The sequence below is a fragment of the Nerophis lumbriciformis genome, linkage group LG32, assembly GCF_033978685.3.
Source record: "Nerophis lumbriciformis linkage group LG32, RoL_Nlum_v2.1, whole genome shotgun sequence".
In the NCBI taxonomy this organism is placed as follows: Eukaryota; Metazoa; Chordata; class Actinopteri; order Syngnathiformes; family Syngnathidae; genus Nerophis; species Nerophis lumbriciformis.
This window is the reverse complement of record NC_084579.2, coordinates 29,729,379-29,750,863: the sequence shown is the minus strand read 5'-3', so window position 1 is coordinate 29,750,863 and position 21,485 is coordinate 29,729,379. Positions and strand designations below refer to the sequence as shown.

General features: G+C 39.7%; 1 protein-coding gene across 1 annotated transcript in view; it reads right to left on the bottom strand.

Moving 5' to 3' along the window:
- Nucleotides 1-2,388: 2,388 nt before the first annotated feature.
- Nucleotides 2,389-21,485, bottom strand: part of ntrk2b (neurotrophic tyrosine kinase, receptor, type 2b) — a 97,156-nt gene continuing 78,059 nt past the window's right edge. Inside the window, exons 16-18 of the mRNA XM_061927027.1 lie at nucleotides 18,584-18,824; nucleotides 10,137-10,295; nucleotides 2,389-3,784 (exon numbers count right to left, since the gene is read on the bottom strand). Of these exons, the coding sequence (XP_061783011.1) occupies nucleotides 3,599-3,784; nucleotides 10,137-10,295; nucleotides 18,584-18,824 (586 nt within the window). The 3' untranslated portion in view covers nucleotides 2,389-3,598. The remainder of the gene's footprint in view (nucleotides 3,785-10,136; nucleotides 10,296-18,583; nucleotides 18,825-21,485) is intronic.

Below are 21,485 nucleotides of genomic sequence, written 5' to 3'. Positions count from 1 at the left end.
TTTATTGAGAGATTATCGTTCGCAGAATTGTTTCGTAATTTACTCTGCAATTCTCACTTCTAAAATTTGCTGCCAAGTTTTGGCGATTATGCATGTTTTTCTGATATATCAATTAATATAGATTATCACGTTCAGTAACTGCTCTATTGTGAGATTATCGTTATAGTTGGCGGAATTGTATCGTGAGTCACTCTGCGATTCCCACTTCTAAAAACTTGAGTCCAAGTCTATGCAATTACGCATAATTTTTTCCTGATATACAGTATCGAATAGTATGGATTATCATGTACAATAACTGCTCTGTTGTGGGAATACGATTATCATTGGCGGAATTGTATCGTCAGTTACTCTGCCATTCCCACGTTTGGAAATTCCGTCCAAATTTTGGTGATTACACCATTTTTTCCCGATATATGGATTATCACGTTCAGAAACTGCTCTATGGTGGCATTATCGTTATCGTAATTATATCGTGAGTTAACTCTGCGATTCCCATTTATAGAAATTGCTTCGAAATGTAGGAATTTAAAGTGTGCGTCTTTCCGATTTATCGATTAATATTTACTATGGTGTAATTGCTTTATTGAGAAATTATTGTTCGCAGAATTGTTTCGTAATTTACTCTGCAATTCCCACTTTTAGAAATTGCGTTCAAGTTTAAGCAAATTAAGTGTCTCTTTCTGATATATCGATTAATATAGATTATCACGTACAGTAACTGCTATATGGTGAGATTATCGTTAGCAGAATTGTTTCGTGATTTACTCCACAATTCCCACGTTTGGAAATTCCGTCCAAATTTTGGTGATTACACCATTTTTTCCCGATATATGGATTATCACGTTCAGAAACTGCTCTATGGTGGCATTATCGTTATCGTAATTATATCGTGAGTTGACTCTGCGATTCCCATTTATAGAAATTGCTTCCAAATTTAGGAATTTAAAGTGTGCGTCTTTCCGATTTATCGATTAATATTTACTATGATGTAATTGCTTTATTGAGAGATTATCGTTCGCAGAATTGTTTCGTAATTTACTCTGCAATTCCCACTTTTAAAAAATTGCGTTCAAGTTTAAGCAAATTAAGTGTCTCTTTCTGATATATCGATTAATATAGATTATCACGTACAGTAGCTGCTATATGGTGTGATTATCGTAAACAGAATTGTATCGTGGTTCACCCTGCGATTCCCACTTCTAGAATTTGCTTCCAACTCATGTTTTTCTGATGTATCAATTCGTAATATAGATTATCACGTTCATTCACTGCTCTATTGTGAGATTATTGTTATAGTTGGCTGAATTGTATATTGAGGTACTTTGCGACTACTATCCCCTAAAATGATTTTTAAAAAAAGTACAATAATATTGTTTTTACCAATATAGTGTCATTCTGCGATTCTCACCCCTAAGAGAGCGAACGACTCAGACATGGTGAGGTAATGTCAAAAAGCATCGAGCCAAAATGACAAAAAAATGACATCATATCATAGCAATCCCCTCATACCATACAAATAGGACCCATGTCGGGGAATGACATCAGAGCAATCCAATTGGATGCTTAGTTAAGTGCTTTGAGGCGATGCCGTGACATCATTGATTCATCATTGCTTTGATCTTTTTGCAAAAAAACAACAAAAAAAGTTAGTGTTTTTAAAAAACAAGTTTCAGGTCTTTTGTGTGGACAAAAGCGCTCAGGCAGCGTTACGCCCCCTCATTGCTACAAATGCCACAAAAGAAGTTCAAATTATTACCAGGTTTCTCTTCTTCTCACATGGACTTGCTTGAAAAGACACACAAATACGGGCCACTAATGACATAGAACAAATGCTGCTGGCTGATTCAAAACTTCGATCCATAATAAAAGAAATCATCTTTTTTTTCTTTATTTTAGGGAGCTCCTCGTCCTCATTTTCTGTGCTTTTCATTAAGTACATTAATTACAGCTAGTTGGAGGCCTCCCATCAACATTTCAAACACTTCTGGCAAGATTAAATAAATGACATGTACAAAGAGGGGCTCAAACATTAAAATACTTTAAATATTTGTACCCCCAGGAAGGTTTTATATAGTATATTATAAAAACTATGTTTTAAGTTGGTACATTTTAAATATTTTTAATAATTAAGATTGAATTCATTCAAAAAAACATCAGTATAATACAAATATTTTTTTTCTATTTATGATTTTTATTTAAATGAGATTTGATCTCACTTTGCTGAGGACATTTTGATTAAGTTAAGTTTAATTAGAGTTAAATTACTTAAAATAGACCCACGCATCTACATTTTTTGGGATAAAATTTGAATTATAAATAAGTAAAATGTATATATATATTTATATATTTATATATATATATATATATATATATATAAAGAAGGGGAGATATTATACACCATTTTGATAGTTGTCATATTTAAAAAGTGGACAATCATAAAAGTCCTCTAATGTATTCCAATTTTGTAAAGAGTTGACTTTTTGGAGGTATTTCAATAAGTGCCTTATAAATAAAAACTAATGTACCAAATATTCTTTACTTTTAGGGATTGATTTGAAATCAATCGGAATAACAGTAACTCATAAGTAATATATAAACATGTAATTTAGAGCTACATTTTGAGACTTAAAGCTGAAAGAAAAATATGAATGAAAAATAAATACTATAAAATAGTTATAAATATATACAGTTTTCATGAAATGCTATTATAATAAAACATTTGGAAGATGTCTCAAAAGTAATGTAATGTATTCAGGTAACTGTCAACAGTTCAAATGTCAGTACTCAGTATTTCACTGAAAATGAGTAAAATATTCATGACAATAACTTTCACTGATCTGATTAAAAAATAATTAATAAAATGTAATAAAATAAAATAATAATAAATAAATATTATATAATGAAAATAAATAGAATCAGGGATTACATTTCTCACAAACACGACAATATCACTGAGAAATAAATATGATATAATATAATCAGAGTAGAATATATATAATATATTTATTACATAACAATATTTAAATGATATTCTTAAAAAAATTATTATGAAAAAAGGTATTGTTCGAGCACACGGTTTGAATTTTTAAAATATTACAATAAATCTCACTGTGGGATATGTTTTAAAATTATGAAATTAATTGAGTCAACATTTGTAATTTTCTTGAAATATTCTTACGCACATAAAAAAACCCGGTAAATTCGTCAAATCCTTTTTGTTCATTTGCGGTAAATATGCATTAGGACTATGCCTTGGTATTTGTGTCATTGACGGTCTCGCGTCAGCCACAATGCATTTTGGCGCCCCTTGTTGACAAACGCATGACTTTTTAAACGGCCGACTGTAAACACCCCGAAGGGAAGCTAAAGCAAAGCAAAAATGAGTCCAAATTGAAGACTTTTCTCAATGAAATGAGGACAATTAACATTTACAAGAAACATTTACAGCCAGGCACTGTACACAGCCGCACGCCCCCCCTGCCTCATCTATTTTCTCTCTCTGTCACACACACACACACACACACACACACACACACACACACACGCACGCACGCACACACACACACGCACACACCCACACGTACTGTACAGCGCCTCCTCAGCCCAGTATGTCCAGATAGACGGGGGAGGCCTTAGCGAGGCTCTGGAGCATGGCGTGGATCTCCTTGATGTTGAGCCTCATGTAAGGCTCCCTCTGCCAGCAGCCAAGCATCAGGTCGTACACCTCCTTGGGACAGGTGCGGGGCCGCTGGAGCACACGTCCCTGCGTGATGCACTCGATCACCTGCAAGGTGCACGCCTTATCATCAAATTCACATTCAAGCTACGACTTTAGGTACAATCTTCTGGCATGAAATAATAAATAAATACAAATAATTACAAAACCCAAAACCAGTGAAAAACAGAATACAATGATTTGCAAATATTTTCCAACCTACATTCAATTGAATAGACTGCAAAGACAATATACTTAATGCTTGAACTGAGAAATGTTTTTGTTTTTTTCAAATAATCATCATCTTAAAATTTATTGGCAGCAACACGTTGCAAAAAAGTTGGCACAGGGGCATTTTTACCACTGTGTTACATGGCCTTTCCTTTTAACAACACTCAGTAAATGTTTAGGAACTGAGGAGACCAATTTTTGAAGCTTTCAGGTGGAATTCTTTCCCATTCTTGCTTGATGTACAGCTTAAGTTGTTCAACAGTCCGGGGTCTCCGTTGTGGCTTAATATTGCCACACATTTTCAATGGGAGATAGGTTTGGACTACAGGTAGGCCAGTCTAGTACCCGCACTCCTTTACTACAAAGCCACGCTGTTGTGCGGATGTTCTCCCGAAATGTGTTTGTCATTCTTGTTTGGTGTGGGTTCACAGTGTGGCGCATATTTGTAACAGTGTTAAAGTTGTTTATACGGCCACCCTCAGTGTGACCTGTATGGCTGTTGACCAAGTATGCCTTGCATTCACTTGTGTGTGTGAAAGGCCGTAGATATTATGTGATTGGGCCGGCACACAGGCAGTGCCTTTAAGGTTTATTGGTCTCTGTACCTCTCCCCTTAAAAAGTCATAAATTTTACTTTTTGAAACCGATACCAGCACGGTGGAAGAGGGGTTAGTGCATCTGCCTCACAATACGAAGGTCCTGAGTAGTCTTGGGTTCAATCCCGGGCTCGGGATCTTTCTGTGTGGAGTTTGCATGTTCTCCCCGTGACTGCGTGGGTTCCCTCCGGGTACTCCGGCTTCCACCCACTTCCAAAAACATGCACCTGGGGATAAGTTGATTGGCAACACTAAATTGGCCCTAGTGTGTGGATGTGAGTGTGAATGTTGTCTGTCTATCTGTGTTGGCCCTGCGATGAGGTGGCGACTTGTCCAGGGTGTACCCCGCCTTCCGCCCGATTGTAGCTGAGATAGGCTCCAGCGCCCCCCGCGACCCCAAAGGGAATAAGCGGTAGAAAATGGATGGATGTATTGGAAACCGATACCAATAATTTTGAAACTGATACCGATAATTTCCGATATTAACTTTTAAAGCATTTATTCATCTCTAATTTTTATGTATTTTTAAATCAGATTTAGTTAGTTAGCTGGTACTTAATAGTTAGCAGGCTACTTGGTAGTTAATTAGCAGTTCATTTGTTGTTAGCTTCTTCCTGGTTTATGTTGATGTAGGACTACTGGACCGTACCATTTTTCATTCAGGGATGAGGGGAACGGTTTCAATGTGACGCAGAACTACTAAAATATTTCAATTCCCACCTCATGGAAAGAAAAAAAATGTAAAAAGAAAAAAAATTTATTAAATTGTTATATGTATCCAGTCTCCTCTCTGAGCTGCCACCTTAACGTGGTAGAGGAGTTTGCGTGTCCCAATAATCTTAGGAGCTATGTTGTCCGGGGGCTTTATGCCCCCTGGTAGGGTCTCCCAAGACAAACTGGTCCTAGGTGAGGGATCAGACAAAGAGCGGCTCGAAGACCTCCATGAATAATAAAAAACAAGGACCCAGATTTCCCTCGCCCGGACGCGGGTCACCGGGGTCCCCCTCTGGAGCCAGGCCCGGAGGTGGGGCACGATGGCGAGCGCCTGGTGGCCGGGCCTGTCCCCATGGGGCCCGGCCGGGCACAGCCCGAAGAGGCAACGTGGGTCCCCCCTCCAATGGGCTCACCACCCATAGCAGGGGTCATAGAGGTCGGGTGCGATGTGAGCTGGGCGGCAGCCGAAGGCAGGGCACTTGGCGGTCCGATCCTCGGCTACAGAAGCTAGCTCTTGGGACGTGGAACGTCACCTCGCTGGGGGGGAAGGAGCCTGAGCTAGTGCGCGAAGTGGAGAAGTTCCGGCTAGATATAGTCGGACTCACTTCGACACACAGCAAGGGCTCTGGAACCAGTTCTCTCGAGAGGGGCTGGACTCTCTTCCACTCTGGCGTTGCCGGCAGTGAGAGGCGACGGGCTGGGGTGGCAATTCTTGTTTCCCCCCGGCTCAGAGCCTGTACGTTGGAGTTCAACCCGGTGGACGAGAGGGTAGCTTCCCTCCGCCTTCGGGTGGGGGAACGGGTCCTGACTGTTGTTTGCGCTTACGCGCCAAACCGCAGCTCAGAGTACCCACCCTTTTTGGATTCACTCGAGGGAGTACTTGAGAGTGCTCCCCCTGGTGATTCCCTCGTGCTACTGGGGGACTTCAATGCTCATGTTGGCAACGACAGTGAAACCTGGAGAGGCGTGATTGGGAAGAATGGCCGCCCGGATCTGAACCCGAGCGGTGTTTTGTTATTGGACTTTTGTGCCCGTCACAGATTGTCCATAACGAACACCATGTTCAAACATAAGGGTGTCCATATGTGCACTTGGCACCAGGACACCCTAGGCCGCAGTTCCATGATCGACTTTGTAGTTGTATCATCGGATTTGCAGCCTCATGTTTTGGACACTCGGGTGAAGAGAGGGGCGGAGCTTTCTACCGATCACCACCTGGTGGTGAGTTGGCTGCGATGGTGGGGGAGGATGCCGGACAGACCTGGCAGGCCCAAACGCATTGTGAGGGTTTGCTGGGAACGTCTGGCAGAGTCTCCTGTCAGAGAGAGTTTCAATTCCCACCTCCGGAAGAACTTTGAACATGTCACGAGGGAGGTGCTGGACATTGAGTCCGAATGGACCATGTTCCGCGCCTCTATTGTCGAGGCGGCTGATTGGAGCTGTGGCCGCAAGGTAGTTGGTGCCTGTCGTGGCGGTAATCCTAGAACCCGTTGGTGGACACCGGCGGTGAGGGATGCCGTCAAGCTGAAGAAGGAGTCCTATCGGGTTCTTTTGGCTCATAGGACTCCTGAGGCAGCGGAGGGGTACCGACAGGCCAAGCGGTGTGCGGCTTCAGCGGTCGCAGAGGCAAAAACTCGGACATGGGAGGAGTTCGGGGAAGCCATGGAAAACGACTTCCGGACGGCTTCGAAGCAATTCTGGACCACCATCCGCCGCCTCAGGAAGGGGAAGCAGTGCACTATCAACACCGTGTATGGCGGGGATGGTGTTCTGCTGACCTCGACTGCGGATGTTGTGGATCGGTGGAGGGAATACTTCGAAGACCTCCTCAATCCCACCAACACGTCTTCTTATGAGGAAGCAGTGCCTGGGGAGTCTGTGGTGGGCTCTCCTATTTCTGGGGCTGAGGTTGCTGAGGTAGTTAAAAAGCTCCTCGGTGGCAAGGCCCCAGGGGTAGATGAGATCCGCCCGGAGTTCCTTAAGGCTCTGGATGCTGTGGGGCTGTCTTGGTTGACAAGACTCTGCAGCATCGTGTGGACATCGGGGGCGGTACCTCTGGATTGGCAGACCGGGGTGGTGGTTCCTCTCTTTAAGAAGGGGAACCGGAGTGTGTGCTCTAACTATCGTGGGATCACACTCCTCAGCCTTCCCGGTAAGGTCTATTCAGGTGTACTGGAAAGGAGGCTACGCCGGATAGTCGAACCTCGGATTCAGGAGGAACAGTGTGGTTTTCGTCCTGGTCGTGGAACTGTGGACCAGCTCTATACTCTCGGCAGGGTCCTTGAGGGTGCATGGGAGTTTGCCCAACCAGTCTACATGTGTTTTGTGGACTTGGAGAAGGCATTCGACCGTGTCCCTCGGGAAGTCCTGTGGGGAGTGCTCGGAGAGTATGGGGTATCGGACTGTCTGATTATGGCAGTCCGCTCCCTGTATGCTCAGTGCCAGAGCTTGGTACGCATTGCCGGCAGTAAGTCGGACACGTTTCCAGTGAGGGTTGGACTCCGCCAAGGCTGCCCTTTGTCACCGATTCTGTTCATAACTTTTATGGACAGAATTTCTAGGCGCAGTCAAGGCGTTGAGGGGATCTGGTTTGGTGGCTGCAGGATTAGGTCTCTGCTTTTTGCAGATGATGTGGTCCTGATGGCTTCATCTGGCCAGGATCTTCAGCTCTCACTGGATCGTTTCGCAGCCGAGTGTGAAGCGACTGGGATGAGAATCAGCACCTCCAAGTCCGAGTCCATGGTTCTCGCCCGGAAAAGGGTGGAGTGCCATCTCCGGGTTGGGGAGGAGATCTTGCCCCAAGTGGAGGAGTTCAAGTACCTCGGAGTCTTGTTCTCGAGTGAGGGAAGAGTGGATCGTGAGATCGACAGGCGGATCGGTGCGGCGTCTTCAGTAATGCGGACGCTGTATCGATCCGTTGTGGTGAAGAAGGAGCTGAGCCGGAAGGCAAAGCTCTCAATTTACCGGTCGATCTACGTTCCCATCCTCACCTATGGTCATGAGCTTTGGGTTATGACCGAAAGGACAGGATCACGGGTACAAGCGGCCGAAATGAGTTTCCTCCACCGGGTGGCGGGGCTCTCCCTTAGAGATAGGGTGAGAAGCTCTGCCATCCGGGGGGAGCTCAAAGTAAAGCCGCTGCTCCTCCACATCGAGAGGAGCCAGATGAGGTGGTTCGGGCATTTGGTCAGGATGCCACCCGAACGCCTCCCTAGGGAGGTGTTTAGGGCACGTCCGACCGGTAGGAGGCCACGAGGAAGACCCAGGACACGTTGGGAAGACTATGTCTCCCGGCTGGCCTGGGAACGCCTCGGGGTCCCACAGGAAGAGCTGGACGAAGTGGCTGGGGAGAGGGAAGTCTGGGCTTCCCTGCTTAGGCTGCTGCCCCCGCGACCCGACCTCGGATAAGCGGAAGAAGATGGATGGATGGATGGATATGTATCCAGTGATTATACTATAAAGTTATTTTCCATTTAACTTCACCAGTTTTAGATTATTTTTATTCAAAATCGTTGAATTTTCACATTTGCCGTTCAAATACTGAGAAGAGACGGTGCGGTGCTCAGCAGCCAGTTGAGGCACGTCACTCAGTGCCTCAACATGGATTGCGGACTCGGCTAGCTGCTGGCCTGCTGTGCAGTGAGACCGTATTGCTATATGAACTATATTATACATTTCCATAGTTGAGTTAGCTGAGGTATATAATGTACAGTGTATTTTGTCAACAACTGTATGTGTGTAAAGTATTTCTTGTGCTGAGCAATCATAAAACTGCTGCGAAGACGCACTGTGTGAGGCTCGCAGTAATCCCGCCTTCTGGTGCCGGTTAATGCACCTCCCGCCGCAGAATGCACCTCCCGACGGTAGCGCCACACCAACCAAAGCCCACACCCAAACCCTCCACGTGCAAGACCGAATCCACCCAAAAAAAGTCGCTTAACAAGAAGCCAAAAAGTGCAAAGACAACAATGCTCGCGCCGGAGGAGCCGTGAACGACTGCAGGGACACAACATTAGGTACACGTGCAGACTGCAGCACGGAATTCATATTTCATTCATTCACAATTCGTCCAACACGAACACCACTGTTCCCGCACTTATAAGTAAAGGTAAAACCATAATAACGTTTTTTTTATTAAATGTGCTTTTTTGTGTGCTACAGTTTGTATGTGTAAAGTTAAAGTTTAGTTAAAGTACCAATGATTGTCACACACACACTAGGTGTGGTGAAATTTGTCCTCTGCATTTGACCCATCCCTTGATCACCCTCTGGGAGGTGAGGGAAGCAGTGGGCAGCAGCGGCGCCGCGCCCGGGAATCATTTTTGGTGATTTAACCCCCAATTCCAACCCTTGATGCTGAGTGCCAAGCAGGGAAGAATGCTGGTATGAGCTTTTAAACATAACCCGTTAACTGCTGCCAATCAAATGGTGAATAAGATACTCTTTAGGGTTCATATGTTTGTAAATCTGACTGTGATGAAGTCAGTGCCTCACCAGCCATCAACCTCACCCCACGTCACTGCTCCTGAGTATAAGTCGCACCCCTGGCTAAACTATGAAAAAAACTGCGACTTGTCGTCCGAAAAATACAGTACCATGAAACATGACTGGGCTATTTATTTTTTTATTATGGAGCGAGTAAATGGCTCCATCGTGACTCAAAAACAATTTTTTGTAACAGAAGCGGAAAATATTAAGGCATTCCGTGCTTGTTTTGGAGCTAGCTAGTTGTTAGCTTGTTCCTGGTTCATGAGGACAAACAGAAAATCACGGCACGCTAGAAAGCTTCGGTTTGTTAGTAAGCAGCTGGCTACATCCTGGTTTGATGACTCCGCAACTTAAATACTTGTGTATGAATGCATCTTTATTTGACAGCTAACCTCATTGTTGGAGAGCTGGTACCAGGGCTGCTTGCCGTAGGTGAAGATCTCCCAGAGGACCACGCCCAGACTCCACACGTCGCTCTCCGTGGTGAAGCGCCGGTACATGATGCTTTCTGGCGGCATCCAGCGGATGGGTAGCATCGTGTGACCGCCCACCTGCACAAAGATACACGGACGAGCGCGGCCATCAGGTATAAGAATAAGAATATACACTAGACCCCATTCACTTGTACAGTAAATTGACAAAAGTATGTGGACGTTCTTAGAATAATGATGTATATATTATCACACAACTCTTTTGCTTAAGGGACGCTGCTATGATTATTGTCAATTGTGCTGAAGTGGTATTTTTCTATGTCTGTGCAAAGCTGGCAATCCAAAATATTGCAAGCCAGTCTCGTATCAGTGTCTGTGTCCAGGAACACAAAAAAACTGACTGCCAAGGCCGAACACCGCCGTGACGCAGACGGAGCAGAGACAAGGCGATATCACCAGTGTCAATACATTTGCATTTCTTGTCTAACTGGAGCTGTCGAGATTAACCCCTCCCCTCAGCGACAGCTTCAGTGATGTAACCAGGGACCTCCCAAATAAATAGAGGAAGCACGTGGGCTAGACTTTAGAGCGAAGTTTGGATCTGTAACTAGAGTGCAGCCCAAATAACGTCTCACCTCAATTGAGCAAAATTTAACTCGGTCTCTGCATGATTCCTTGCTTCTCATCTGTTTTAATAGATGCCATCAGTGTTTGAACCTGACAGACGTATGCGGTCATTGACTTCATTATTCATTTAATTTTGGCAAGAAGAGATTCATTGAGATTGATCCCTCCATTAGGGAGGTGTAATCAGTACTGTAGTATACTTTTTCGCTTTGCGTGAGCTAGAAAAAAAACAATGGATTAAATAATTGATCAATTAAATAAACGTCTTTCTTATTTATGCTTGGAACTAAAATTAAAAAAATAATAATTGCGAGAATATGAGTGGCACTTCACAAAAACAAAAACGACAACTACAACATTTAAAAAAATCTAACTGAACAATAGCATTCAATAATAATTTTCTAATTACAAATAAATAAATACATCAAATAGTTGTTTTTTTAAATTAAAATTGCATTTCACCCTGTAATTAACTAACAGATATACATTAATACATTATTCCACTTTATAAAAATGGAATTTGGTTTTTATTAAATTTCAGCACAAGAAAATGTAAATGATTAATTGACTGATTAGGGTGGTTCTCAATTATTTTAGCTCTACAGAGTACTCATTCACTTTGCGTAAGCCAATAACAAATTTGAACGTGTCAATTCAATTTAAGACATCTTACTATTTCTAATTATGATTTTATTGATGTACCTATAATTTATATTTGTGTACAGTGAATATATTAAACCAAAACTGATGCCAAGTAATAGAAAATTACAGGCGTATCAGACAGGAAATCAATTAATGAGCATGTAAATAAACATATTAAACTAATTTAAAAAAAACTTTTAAAATAATTTTAAATGTTTTATATTTTATATAATTGACTTTAATATTAAGTTAATTTGACATAGAGAAATAGACTCCTGATTGACTCATTCATCTATTAAAGGTGCCATATGTAATACTTTCATGTCAAGTCATCATTAAATGGTTCTGATACGTCAAAAAGCATTAATACATCATGTTCTTTTCAAATACCTCTATAACTGATAACAGTAGTTCAGCCGGGATATGCTCACTTCAAAATTAGATTTACAGCCCCGATATCTTGTTATTGTTTTCATTTTGATGCCCCGCCCTCCACCGTTTGACCAATGAGAAAGTCTGTGAGTGTGTCATATGCAGGTTTCCAGTTACGCACCGCCACCTTCGTCTGGCTACTGCCACTGGTAAAGATACTAAACATGTCAGACCTTAGTAAATCTTTTTCTTTTTTTTTTTTCTTTTGTCCTTCTCAGGCAAATCATATAGTTGATGTTGATGCCCATATCGGCTGTTCAGATTTACTTTACAAAAGAGAAGTGTAGGATACTTCTCTTGTTGCCTTATTTGTATTTGACTTTATTAAATGTATTTATATTATCATTTGGTGCAGCCGGGCCGGAGCAGGAGGGGATAGAAAGAGAATAAAAAGAAGACAGAGGGGGAAATTGTGGGGACAAGAGGGGGATTAGACAGAGAGACAAAAACAACAACAGCAAACAACAACAATAGAGCAACATCAGCAAATATGACATGTACAAATATGATGGTAAAAGTGATAGAAAATAAGCAGTTAAAGAAAATAAAAAATAATACAGAAATGACAATGAGCATTATTACACTACAAATGGATCAATACAAATATCAATAGAAATAGCGCTATTGATAATGAACAATACCAATAATTTACCTCTTTTATCAACAATACAGTTGTTCAAATGCAACAATACATATACGTAATGATAACTTGAGATACGAAAGAATGCAGAAAAATGGAGGGGAAGAAAGAGAAGCAACCTACATTACCTTGTAGCTTGTTATAGTAACAATAGGTTAAGCTTTGTCAGTGTGCCATGTGTTATACCCAGTTTACCCTAGGGCAACATCGTTAATATATGTTTGATGAAACGTGATTATGTGCATGAGTGTATGTATGTATATGTACTTGTATATGTACAGAATGTGTATATGTGTTTGTACAATGAATGTATATGTACAGAATGTGTATATGTGTTTGTACAGTGAATGTATATGTACAGTATGTGTATATGTGTTTGTACAGTGAATGTATATGTACAGTATGTGTATATGTATGTTTGTATAATGAATGTGCGTGTGGATGTACGAACTTTGAGTATGTAAATATGTATTGTATTTGTGTATGTATGTGGGAGCGTAGATACCTATGTATGTATGTATGTGAGTATATGTGACTTTGTATGTACAATATATTTGACTCCCAGTGTACGTGGGAGCCAGAGTACGGCCCCAGCCTCTCCGAGAGCCCAACCCACAAACAGTAGGTGTGGTGCCCAGGGAACCAGGGACCACCGCCCCCACGCAGCCAGCGACAGGAACCTCAGAGCCCGCCCCACCGCGCCGTCCACAAGGGTCAGCAACAGGCCGCAGACAGACGCACCTGGCAGAGGACAAGGCACAAGAAAAGCAGGGGACAGCTAGACCCCAAGCCAGTGAGAAACCACACCCCACACGGGCAGAAAGGCGGGACGCCCCGCCGGGGTGGCCCAGAGACTCCCCACAACCAGACGGGAAGACCGCCCCTGCCCCACCAGCAACCGGGCCCCCACGAGCCCACCCCCCACCCCCGGAGAGCTGGCGAGGCCAGTCCCCGGCCACCCCACCCAAGTCGGCCGCCGCAGGACAACCCAGCACGGGGCCACGGGAACCACCCACCCCACCCGCAGGGACCCCAACGATAGAGATGGAACAACCAGCAACCGCCCCGCCGAGTACCCCCCCTGATGGAGGGGAAAAAAAAAAAATAATAATAATAATATTAATAAAATATATTAAAAAATAAATTAATTAATTAAAAAAAATAATTAAAAGAAGATCACAGACATACTGACACACAAGGTCACTACCCCAGCAACTGGCCTACTCGCAGCACCTCGGAATACCTTGCAGCACCAAGCTACCATAATAGACGCAGGGACTAGACCCAGCAGGCCCCAACCAAGACGGGCACCCGGAAGGGTTGGACGGTGGGACCCGGGAGCTCCAGACACGCAGTCCGGATGCCGTAGCCTGAGGCGCCGACCCCCACCTGACAGGCAGGCCCAGAGCATACATATACATACACTTACACATATACTGTATATATACATACATACACATACACACACATATACATACATATACACAGTTCGTTAGCCCCGACAACCACCACGCGTGCTCGCTGCCACCAGTCACAACATCAGCCACCCCCCTGCACCAGACCCAGCAGCCACGGGCGCCCACACCACAAACAAACGGCAGCAGAAACAGCAGCTGCAATACCCCCAGACAGCCAGTACCACCCAATCAAATCAAAGCAAATAAAAAAAAACTGCGACCGGCAACCACACGCCAACAGGATCACGGAGACCAGCCAGCGCCAGCCCGCCAGTCAGCCCAAACGCCAACACGCAAACAAGAGACACCAACACCCCCCCCACCAAAAGACCCCACCACCCCAGCCCAAACCCGCACAAACACACCACCGCCCAAACAACCGAGACACAGCATCCAGACCAGACATGGCGGCCGCACCGCCACCACATCAAGTCACCAACAGAGACCCCACAGCGCAAGGTCGGGCCACACAGGCACGGACTCCACCCAACAGGAAGTGAGACCCGCGCGACGCCACACACAAATAAATAATAAGATTTAAAAAATAATAAGAAAATAAAAAATAAAATAAAATAAGTAAATAATAAGAATAAAAATAATAAATACCTTAGTAAATCTAAAAGGCTTCGTTACGATTCTCAGCTTATTCATGACAAAGCCAAGAACAAAACAAGGATTTGTATCAGGGATGCCTTTGAAAGATGGAGACGATTGATAGGTAGGTAAGGTTTTCTCGTTTTCTTATTACTTGTAATAAATGGAAATTGACATTTCGTATGTAAACTATATTGTCCAATACAGTCTATGACCTTGTCTAACAAAGCTCGTATGTTCGTGCAACGAATGCTTAAGAGCGAAGCACCATCACTGCTTAACATGCTATGTCATCCAGCTGTCAGGGCAAAATAAATATTGCACAAATAAAAGCTATGTGGATATGGGTAGTGTCAGTGCCTATTTCCTTCTCAATATGCTGATACGCCGAGGAAATGCCTTCCAACATTAGCACGGCTATTTGCGGTTTCTGGTACTGTATGTGCATCAAACACATATGGGGTGGTATTTGCTTGGCACAATATAATGCATTACATGTAATGATGTTCTACTTTGTGCAATGACATGGTAGTAGGCTACATGATTTATGCGTAACGTGGTTTTTGCGTGACGTGGGTTGGCTGATAGAATCACACTCTGCACTGAAAGATGGTGATGTGCGTACATGGAAGAGAATGTAGTGCGTCAGGTTGGATGCAACGTGGAGTTATGCTGAACGAAATGTGGCGGTCATTTTACTGTTGGCCTCGGCTTGCCATTAAAGTAGGCCTATGCGATACATAACATATTATATATTAATATATATATAATTATTTCGATGGTGGTCCGTGCGGTCAAACTAGACATTTTAGCAAAGTAATGGCAACAATCTGTCCCGACTCCCGAGGAAAATATTGCTGCGTAACTTTACAAATACATTTGGCTAATCGACATCAGTAAAATGTGGCATAATTACTTAGTAAACCATCTTGCAAGAAGCATAAAATGTGGCATAATTACTTAGTAAACCATCTTGCAATAAGCATAAACAAGAGAAACCTACTCGTCGATTGCCATTTGAAGTTCCTTGGAGTAGGATTCGGATTCGGCTGCGTATCTGGCAACCTCAGTCACGGAGAGTCGGAGGGGACTACAGAATTTTGACCGTGATTGCAGTACCATTTCTGGCCACATTACTACATATGACACCTTTAAGTGGTGCAATTAATATATTGTACTTTTTCACTTTGCATGAATGAAAAACAATGGATTAACTAATTGATTGATTAAATCAGTGGTCCCCAACCTTTTTGTAGCTGCGGACCGGTCAACGCTTGAAAATTTGAAAATTTGTCCCACGGACCGGGGGGGTGGGGGGTTGGGGGGGTGAATGGTATTTTTTTTTTTTTTTTTTTTTGTCATAAAGAAATACAATCATGTGTGCTTACGGACTGTATCCCTGCAGACTGTATTGATCTATATTGATATATAATGTATATATTGTGTTTTTTTATGTTGATTTAATAAAAAATAAAACATGTTTTTTTATTTTATTTTTTTTATTTTTTTATTTATTTTTTTACATTTCTTGTGCGGCCGATACTAATCGGTCCACAGACCACTGGATTAAATAACATGGCAATTAATTACCAATATATTTACTTTGTACTTATATTTCCTATTTATACCTTGAATTATAACAAAAAATGCCATGATGTGAGTGACACTGGATGAAAACAAAAACGATGATGTATATATATATTTTATATCTAACTCAACAATTGTAGTGAATAATACTATTCTAATTACAAGTACATAAATAAATCAACTACCGGTACCTTCCGCCCGATTGTAGCTGAGATAGGCTCCAGCGCCCCCCGCGACCCCGAAGGGAATAAGCGGTAGGAAATGGATGGATGGATGGATTATTTAAAACATTTTTTACCTAACATACATACTTTAATATATTGTCCCACTTAATTAAAACAAATAAATGTAATCACATTTTAGTTATTTATCATTTAAAAGCTACTCCTGATTAGCGAATTGATGAAGGTGTGTCCCAATACGTTTAGCACTATAGTGTACTCCTTCATTTTGGGTAAACCAAAAACAATCGATTAACTAACTTGAACATTTCAATTCAATTAAAAAAATGTATTATTTCTTATTATGATCAATTATATTTTTATGTTATTTATATTTGTATATATATTTAACCAAAACTGTTGAAAATGACGAGAGTATCAGACATGGCATCAATTAATGAGAGAAAATACATGAATTATACTAGACTAATTAAACAACTATTTAATAAGTAATTAAACATTTTATGATGTTTTATATCATTGACATTAAAATTATTTTAATTCTAGCTAGAAGAGAATACTCCAGGTCCAATCCATATAGTGTACTTTCTCTCTTTACATGAGCCAAAAACAATGGATTTAATAACTTATTAAATAAATAAACATGCAAATTAAGACCCTAAATACTTATTACCATCATATATATATTTTTATTCATATTTCTTAATTATGCCTGGAACTAATACAGAAAATGTGAGAATATGAGTGACACTGCATTTAAGAAAAAATGTAATTATTCAAGATATAATTTCATGTTTTAAACAGAAATACTTTAAAACATTATTCCACTTTATTAAAACAATTATTACATTAATCACATGTTAGTTATTTCATTGACTTTAATATTTATCAAATGTTTGGCACATGATTGATTAATTGACTGATTAAGGTGTGTGACTGTGTCTCAATACTTTTAGCTGTACAATGTACTCTTTCACTTTGCATAAGCCAAAAATAATATTTCAACTTGATTGAAGATGTCAATTCAAATCAAGAAATCGTATTACTTTTTACTATGATCATATTTATATTATATATTTATATCTGCACCTTATTGCTCTTTTATCCTGCACTACCTTGAGCTAATGCAACAAAATTTCGTTCTTATCTGTACTGTAAAGTTAAAATTTGAATGACAATAAAAGGAAGTCTGAGTCTAAGTCATATTTGTTCATTTATAATCTATATGCGTACATATACTTAACCGAATTAATAGAAACGTATCAGACATGAAATTGATTAATGAGGAAATGTATTAAATATTAGACTGATTTAAAAACAATTTAATAAATAATTTGAAAACATATCATAATTTTAAAAATATCATAGTTTTGGCAAGAAGACATTAAGCCCTGACTGACTCAGGTGCAATCAAGATAGTGCACCTCTTTGCAAAAACAATTAATTAAATAATTGATTATTAATGTCAATCGAAACCTTAAATATTTATTACCATCATGTATGTTCTATTTATATTTCTTATTTATACTTGGAACTAAAGCAACAAAAAATGTATGAGTGACACTGCCGGAAAAACAATTTGTTATCTATATTTAACATGTCAATTTAATTCAAATGGACATATGATCATATTTATTCATGTATAATTTAAATGTGTATATTTATTGAACCTAATAAAATTATGGGAATTTGAGTGACTGGAATGTTTACAATTTATTATTATATATGAATAATTCGGATTACTTGATTAACTGTTCAAACTATTATTATAAATTATACACGTTCATTTCAATTCAGAAATTGTATATTTTTATTCCTACGCTGCAACCATGAACAATGAACAGCAGAGGGCGCCGTGGCACTGCATCTGGGAATGAGGCGCCCATAACAGTCTCTTGAAATTGTGGCCTATATACTTAACTGTGGTACTCTAGTAGTAGCATTAGGTGCTGGAATAAAGAAAGTGTAATCCCCTCATGGCATTACAGTTGAGGATAATAAACGTCTCTTTTGACGCATGCCTCGCCTCCACGATGAAGTCATTCTAATAAAAGAAGAATTAACTCACACTCTGGGAAAGAATAAGCTGCATTTTTGCACCGTTGGCCCTTATTACCATAGAGACTATAAATGTATGCAGATGATAGAATTTACATTTAAATGGTGTTAAAACAGACAGTTAGAATAGTCATTTCTGGGAGAATACAAATCATCTTTTAAATGAAAAAAGGCTCCCAATGGACTCACTCTGTAGTAGTCTGTGCTGTAGACGTCTCTGGACATGCCGAAATCTCCAATCTTGACCAGCAGGTTCTCCCCGACCAGGCAGTTCCTGGTGGCCAAGTCTCTGTGCACAAAGTGCTGAGAGGCCAAGTAGACCATGCCGGCCGCAATCTGCTGGGCGATGTGCAGCATTTGGGACTGGGTCAGCTCCACCAGGATGCTGTGTTGACCGTCGGCCATAAGAACCGCGTCGGGCCCGTGGGACCTGCATGCAAAAACAACACCAAGTCAACGGTCAATCCATCGACTGATTCATAAACAGCAACAACTATTAGGAATAATATAACAACATTTGTCATGTCTATGGATGTTCTCATTCATCCAAGTAAGCTTCATCAGTTCTTGCTCATAGACTTAGATTGGTCAGATCCAGTTAAGAAAAGAAAATATGAATCATGCCGAAAAAAGAAAAAAATACATACATAACAAAATAATCATTAATAATAATATTGTTCTTGTTAATTATTGCTTTCTTTTGCAATTTTTTTTTTTTTCGGTTTCTCTTTATTCACAACAACTACGTTATTTTTGGTAAATATTTGGAAAATCAATAATATTATTATTTAATTATATACATTAACTATATATGGATTAATGAATATAATAAATCATAGTAATTATATTATTATTAATACTATAAGTAAGAATGTTAATAATATCATAATAATAATGTTATTATCACTATTAATAATACTAATGTAGGAATTGTAAATATAGTCAAGAGAAACTGCCAAAAAAATACAATTAAAAAAGAGAGAAAGCAATAATCAACAACATTATTATTATTATTATTATATCATTATTTTTTAAATAATTTTTAAAATTTAGATTTAAACAGGTAATCAAAACTCAAATACAAACATGAATATTGTAGATGTAAAAAAGTAATGAAAGAATGAAATCATAATGACCAAAAACAGAAAGTATTGGAAAAATAACAACAAATAATATTATGAATAAAATTTAACATGTTCAAAAAAAATAGTGGGTCGGGACCCCCTGGTGGGTGGCAAGACGCAGGGGAGATTTTCATTATTTGCGTCTACACTCGAATATTCATGTTAGGACGATACACAAGACTGCAGCTAGGTGGCAGCAGTGCTCAATCTAATCAACAGGCTCTCTCCTGGTTCTACCCGGTAGAAGTAGAAAGTACACAGCAACACATGTGTACAGCGCTAACAGAGTCGAAGAGATGGCGAGAATGGAAAGAAAAAAGAAGTGGTCAGCGGCATATACAAGAATGTAACTTACAGTGTGTTGTACTGATATATAAACAAACATGGTCAAGTTGTCAATAGTAATTCAATGCAGGGGAGCTGCAGCAAAATTCTGTCCGTGAAGGAGAACTTGACAATTGATAATTGAGAGAAACTGGCGTATGAGGAATTTAATGGAAAAAATGGCAACAAAAAAAAAAAGGAAAAATATAATATTCTGTATTGCTTAAAAAGGTGACGCAAAAATTCTAAATGTATTTAGAATGTGGGAAAATGTGTGTAGTTCACCATTTATTGATTTATTTATTTTTGATGGCATGAAAACAGTAAAAATCTCCCAAATGTGTGTTTTTATTCCTCCTCTTATTATTAGTATTGTTTAAATATTTTATATATATATATATATATATATATATATATATATATATATATATATATATATATATATATATATATATATATATACATTATATATATATATATGCAATGTTTGGACACACCTTCTTATTTCAATGCCTTTTCTTTATTTTCAAGACAATTTACATTGTAGATTGTCACTGAAGGCATCAAGACTATGACACCTGTGAAGTGAAAACCATTTCAGGTGACTACCTCATGAAGCTCATCGAGAGAATGCCAAGAGTGTGCGAAAAAGTAATCAGAGCAAAGGGCGGATATTTTGAAGGAACTAGAATATAAAACATGTTTTCAGTTATTTCACCTTTTTTCGTTAAGTACATAACTCCACATGTGTTCATTCAAAGCTTTGATGCCTTCAGTGACAATCTACAATGTAAATAGTCATGAAAATAAAGAAAACACATTGAATGAGAAGGTGTGTCCAAACTTTTGGCCTGTACTGTATATATGAACATACTGTATACCATTATCATTTCCAAATTTAAAATGTGTTACATTTTTAATTTTCAAAAATGCCATAAAAAAATACAAAGGTGTATTTTAACATTTATTGATGTATTTTGTTGCTAATAAGATCAGTAAAACATCGCCAACATATGTACTATTATTATTCAGACAACTATTTATTTATTCTTTTAAACATTTATTTTATACCTTTCACAAACATAATTTATTTGATCACAGCAAAAATATTAAAATAATGTGATTGTTTTTCTTCTGTTACGCTTTAAACCAAAAATTACATTAAAAATTCAATTGTATATTTTATCGTTCATTTATATTTATGTTTACGTGGTCAGTGTCAGAAAACCTCCATTAGAATTTTTAAATACATTGTTACAACAAAAAGTGCAATGACGCATGATATCATGTAGGGATGTCCATTAATATCGGCCTGCCGATATCAGCCGATAAATGCGTTAAAATGTAATATCGGAAATTATCGGTATTGTTTTTTTATTATCGGTATCGTTTTGTTTTTTTAATTAAATCAACATAAAAAACACAAGATACACTTACAATTAGTGCACCAACCCAAAAAACCTCCCTAACCTATTCATTCACACAAAAGGGTTGTTTCTTTCTGTTATTAATATTCTGGTTCCTACATTATATATCAATATATATCAATACAGTCTGCAAGGATACAGTCCGTAAGCACACATGATTGTACGTGCTGCTGGTCCACTAATAGTACTAACCTTTAACACTTCATTTGACTCATT